The sequence below is a fragment of the Stegodyphus dumicola genome, chromosome X1 (genome assembly GCF_044657685.1).
Source record: "Stegodyphus dumicola isolate Sdum_Otavi_A_Nest chromosome X1, ASM4465768v1".
Classification (NCBI taxonomy): domain Eukaryota; kingdom Metazoa; phylum Arthropoda; class Arachnida; order Araneae; family Eresidae; genus Stegodyphus; species Stegodyphus dumicola.
The window spans coordinates 92,981,876-92,987,875 of NC_140780.1; the positions used below are offsets into that span (position 1 = coordinate 92,981,876).

At 33.5% G+C, this 6,000-nt stretch overlaps 1 protein-coding gene across 1 annotated transcript in view; it reads left to right on the forward strand.

Annotated features, from left to right (window-relative positions):
* The window catches only part of LOC118181469 (acetylcholine receptor subunit alpha-like), a 637,159-nt gene extending 633,127 nt beyond the window's left edge, over positions 1-4,032 (forward strand). Inside the window, exon 7 of the mRNA XM_085807084.1 lies at positions 2,062-4,032. Coding sequence (XP_085663210.1) covers positions 2,062-2,253 — 192 coding nt within the window. The 3' untranslated portion in view covers positions 2,254-4,032. The remainder of the gene's footprint in view (positions 1-2,061) is intronic.
* Positions 4,033-6,000: the final 1,968 nt, after the last annotated feature.

The following is a 6,000-nucleotide window of genomic DNA, read 5'->3' on the forward strand; positions in this document are numbered from 1 at the left end:
TACAACAAATTATATTAAATTATGTAATGCAGAGTAAAATATAAGCCCGTTTCTACTGCATACTAAGACAAACATTTGAGGCAGTTATGTCTTATTAAACCTCCAGATAAAAGAAACTGCAAAAATGCAGTATCAATTATTCAAAAATAATTTCTGCTCTGTTTCCTTTTAAATGAAACGTCGCTTTAACTATGCTAAGCGTTTCCCTTCCCGGAATAAATATTTTTAAAAATAAATAATAAAGTTTAAAAATTAAAAGATCTTTAGCATGAGATTTCTTGTGAACATCTCTAGAAAATAAGCTTTGTTAAAAAAAAATCGCAAGTTTGAACTGCATTCGCAGACAGCAGCATTCATTCGCTCTTCCTCTATCCCCATAAGCCCTTTTCTCGTGGGAACGTTGTTGAATTCAGCATTTACTCAAACAAAAAGGGACGCATAAAAAAATTAATGATTTCTAAAGTTTTTTTTTCACTGTAAGATACAAGACAAATAAGATTAGTATATTATGTCGAAAACATTGTTATTCCAATGCTGTATTTTTTGTTTCTGCGTCCATGCATGTCCCTTGAGAAAATAATTGCAATTTCGACTACATGGAGTATCAAATTAATCACTTTCAAATACAATTTAGAACAGCAGAACGTCTAACGCAAACTATGTACACCAATAAAAAAGTTTAAAAAAAAATCTCAACGGTTTCAGATTTTAAATTACGTCCAGAGGGACTTTTTTTTAACGTTTTGTATGTTACCTTTATTTATTAAATATCATGTTCTTTGCACTTAAACCATAAAATTCAGTTCAATAGCAATGTCGCAAAATAATTTTAAAATGAGCATATCTTTAGAATTTCCGATACACAGTTCCGCCATTGCTCGCTTTGAAATCCTTGAGTTTGTTAATAAAAAATTCGTTAAAGTTTTACAAAATATGAAATCGATAATATAACAAATTCCAAATTTCAAATTTGGTCTTCCACATGCCCATGTTCGTAGGAAGATTACGTCATTCAAAATTCGATGGCTCTATGTAAAGTTGTTTTATCACAATGAGAGAAATATACATACTACAAATGAAGATTTTTCATTATTTAATTTCTTCAAATATATAATGCAGGACTCTAACATTTGGTGGCAACAATTTGAAAATTATTGAATGAAACGGAAATTTATAGTGATTCAACGCAAAACGAAAACACTAGTCCTTCAGAAACAAAGCCACTTTGGACTAACAATTCTCAAAAAACAATATTCTAGAGCGCGGTTCGTGAAGCATTTGAAAGCTGACCATTCTTATTTTCTCCAGTAAACAACAACAACAAACTCAAAAATACTGCCACTGTTCTTCATAGTATCAGTCACTCGATTAGCTCATGAGTAACGCAACCGAATGTGAAAAATCTCAGCAAACTGTATTCAATGAAATCAAACTCAGAGTTCTTAACGTAAACACTTCCAACGTTGCAAATTTCATGTTTGTAATGAGATGAATGAGCTTACAAGTAATATAGGTTATTGTTTACTAGAGGGCGGAGATGAAGTAAAAAATCATGCAAGGTATCTGCATGATATTATTGTAGATGCAACAGATATGGTATTTAAATAAATCATATACAATATGAAAGCCATTCTAATTATACATAATGTTTTAATCTTACAGATCTTGGCTCTTCTTGCCATATGACAGTCCAAACTATTCCAAACTTTACAGCATTCTTTTGGCTATCATATTTTCAGCTAAAAATGCAAATGTCCGTCATAATAAAATTATTTCTCTTAGTCTGGTGTTTTGAGCTCTTTGACTTAAAATAACTAATATTATAACGGTTTTGATGCTATCTGGAACTTATTCTGAAATTCAAAATAGCGCTAAAACTACATTTTCCTGATTGTAAATGTAAACCTTAATGTAGCAACTAGATTAATAAATATCATAATAGAAATAATAAATAGTCAGAACTATAGGCAATGTGTTGTCATAAAACATTTGTTACGCTACCTATTTGAATAATTTGTATGGTATATTAGATTTGTATATTAACTAAAATCTCTATTCCAGGTAAAGGAAGACTGGAAATATGTAGCAATGGTACTGGATCGTCTTTTCCTTTGGATCTTCACTGTTGCTGTTCTTGTAGGAACTTGTGGTATCATTCTCCATGCTCCAACGCTGTATGACACCAGGGAACCAATTGATGTTAAACTGTCTGAGGTAGCCATGGCTACGATGCATCATCACCGAAGAACATGAGGCCACGGATATTTTTAACTTACATTAGGAGAACTACTAACATTTTAGGGGAGTGGTTCCTAAATCTTTTGTCTCTGATAACAATATTTGATACAAAATATGGTATTCGGAATATCTAAGATATTACAAGATATCAAGAAGGCGCTGCTATGGTGGTCGTCTTCCGACCTGCTGATATTTTGTCTAGTATACATTTCATAAGGTACTGAAGAAATCTCAGCACTTTAGTGTATATCATCTTCTACAAAGAAATTGGTCCAGCAAATTTAGTTGTTTTACACTTTAGGAGCAATATTTTCCATATTTAAATTTTTTATTTTCAGAAAAATGCCAACTATTTGGTGGCTTTAATTAATAAATAATATATTTCTGATTGAATAGTTCAAGCAAATGTTTTACAAGTTTATCATGCATCTTAGACTGAAGAATGCGATAATAGATTAAAAGATGTAGAATTTCTTAAAGACAGAGTTACGTACACTAAGGCAGACAGCTTTGAAATTGTTGAATCGTTTTTATACGTGAATGACAGCAATGAGCATTTGATATATCTTTATTTCATCCTTGAATATATACTAACTTATATGAAGATTGGTTTAAAAGAAAGTGTTATTCTAGTTCTTTAATATACAGTGTTTCAGTAGCTATCTAATTTGCATATATCAGTAATACGTGTAACTTACTGCAAAGAAGAGCAGCATGTTATTCTAAAGATAAAATAGATTTGATATATACATATATATATATTATATATATATACATACATGCATATATATTACAATTTCATAGTTATTCATATGTAGCAATGTACATTACTTCAAACAAGCTGTTGCCTATAAGATAGATCTTTTTAAATGAAGGGAAATCAACAGCCATGAGGAAAAGGATTATTTTATAATGTGCTATTCCTCCCGTTCTGAGTTCAAGTGATTCCCTTCCAAATTCTCAGAATATTAAAAGAGTAATAACTTAAATTTCTCATACTTAGCATTTTGTTTGAATTTTACCTTGAAAAATGTTCGTGTTTCGTGTAAAATTTTATTGTGACATTTAAACATGCTCTTTTAAACGTGTCATTAATGCCTACTTTCATCAGGCCTTTTAGCAATGATTTGGGCCAATTAACCATAATGTATTTACATTAGTCTAAGTAACTCCAACCAGGAGCTTAAAAATAAATCTTGAGCTTAAATGTTACATTTTGTGAGCAAATCTTTCACTCTAGCAAATTGTGGTGCGCGTGAAAGAGGAATAAAATGATTTTATACTATCAAATTATAGTGTGGATTTGAAAATCGTGAATTGGATGTCCTAACTAGAATTGTTGCTTAGGATTTTTTTAATATTATTTAGTGACATGTTGCATTATCATTTTACACCTAGTTATTCAGTGAGTCTCTAAAAAAATGGTTATGTTTATGATGCTAAAGTGGGTTAGCTTTTAAAGTTTTGTGTTGTACTCGACGCGCACACTGCCGTTTTGAAAGTGGTTTCATTGAATAAATCTGATGATTTCCCGTTCAAGGACAAACAGCACGAAACTGTGTACTTTATTCATATCCTATTAATGTAAGGTTGCTGAAATAAATGAAAAAATATTTGCATTTCACACCAATGAGCCACAAACAATGCTGAAAGTTTACAGGACCCATTTGAAACAATTATGTACTAGTAAACAGAATGATGATAAAAGAACATCCAGAATGCTGATATGTTAAATGTAATGTAATTTCAAGAAGTAATGTTGAACGATTTTATTAAATAAAGTTGAGAACGAAATAACTACCTATGTGTCGATTTAAATTATTTTTCTTAATTCTCACGCAAACTCATGCATGAAGTTTCCATCTAGAAAATTATTATATTACTTAACACTAAGTCAAATATTTTCCCTTGTTACTTTTTTTTATTAATACCATTAATTATTTTTTTATTAAAATGCCTTTATTCATATTAAATTATAGTTTAAATTGCACAGAAGTACAGTCAATGAGAACCTAGGGCACATAATTTTATTTAATAACAGACATTAAGGACAACGTATTTTATTTCCCTTTGCTTATGGTTAAAATTTGTTTTCTGATAAAAGGTTATATGAGAAATAGTTAAACTCTAATCATCTCACTTCTAAATCATAACGTTACTTTAAATGGATACGAAATAGCAAGAGGTGAAATCTAAACACTGTTTCCATAGTATGATAGCTCACATTGAACTCTGAAATACTTCATTATGCACATTTATATAGTTTAAAGCATAATTTTTTAGATTATAATGAAACTCATATTACGCTGATTTACCATTTGATAACTATTTTCGTATCAAGTAAACTGCTCAAAACAATTAAAGGATATTGTAAGTTTTATATAAAATAAAGATATAAGCGAAATTTTTTTTGCCGAAAATAGAAGAAGAGAATTAGAAATGCAAATGTTTCTGATTTTTAAACTGTGGAGTATGCTAATTTTGAGTTCGACTTCAAAAACGTCGCTTCAGCGGCAGCGAATGAAATTTGACTTTCAACTGAATAAAAGACAATGAAGACAAGGGTAATCGGCATTCAGTGCCTGCTTTGTTTCGATGAGTACGATGTCTCAGCGAAGTCATATAACCGATTCAGAAGCTTAGAGAGTTGTTGGTAGGTTAGAAGGGGGCCAAACTCAAGCCGAAATAGCGCAAGCCATTGGAGTGTCACAAAGTGTGATTTCCAGGATCTGGAACCATTTTTTGGAAACTGGAAGTGCAGGCCGAAGACCAAGGCAAGGTCGTAGATGGGCAACAACGCCCAATGAAGATCGTTATTTAGTGTTAACGGATCGGAGACACCGAAATATGAATGCTACTCTTCTACAACGACACCTTCGCTCGGCTACTGGCACCACGGTTTCAACTCAAACTGTCCGAAACCGGCTCCATGGTGTAGGTCTGTATGCTCGCTGACCGATGGTATGTGTTAGACTAACATTAAGGCATCGTCGCGACCGCAGGGAGTGGGCAATAGAGCATGTGAACTGGAGGAGAAATGAATGAAGCAATGTTCTTTTTTCTGACGAGTCCCGTTTTTCTGTTCATCCTGATAATAGGCGTATTTTCATCTGGAGGGACCGTGGCAGTAGGAATAACCCTGCGTTCGTGCACGAAAGTGTCAGATTTGGCGGTGGGGGAGTGTTGGTGTATGGTGGCATCTCCATTGACCTGCGCACAGACCTCTACATCATTCGAGAGGGACGTCTGACTGGTCGCCGATATAGGGATGAGATCCTCAGACCTATTGTAGTCCCTTACGCTGCAGCAGTCGGAGATGACTTCATTTTAATGGAAGATAACTGCAGGCCACATCGTGCTAACCTGGTGGAGGATTTCCTTCTTGAGGAAGGAATCGTACTAATGGAATGGCCAGCGTGTTCTCTAGACATGAATCCAATACAGCACGTTTGAGACGCTCTAGGAAGACGAGTTGCTGGCCGCCAACCACCCCCACAAACTCTCCAAGAACTGGAAAGAGCTCTTCTGGAAGAGTGGGACAGAATACCCCAACTCGTGATTAATAGCCTCATTGACTCCATGCCTCAAAGGTGTTCAACGTTGCTGGCCGTCCGTGGAAACCATACCCCCTACTGAAAATGATTTCCTTTTAAGAAAACACCTTTTCTTATTCTTTTTTTCTCATATGCACAAATTGTGTTTTTTTTTTTTCCTTTTGTACACAAATGCGCAATAACATGCATTTTTTTCTGCCAAACATGT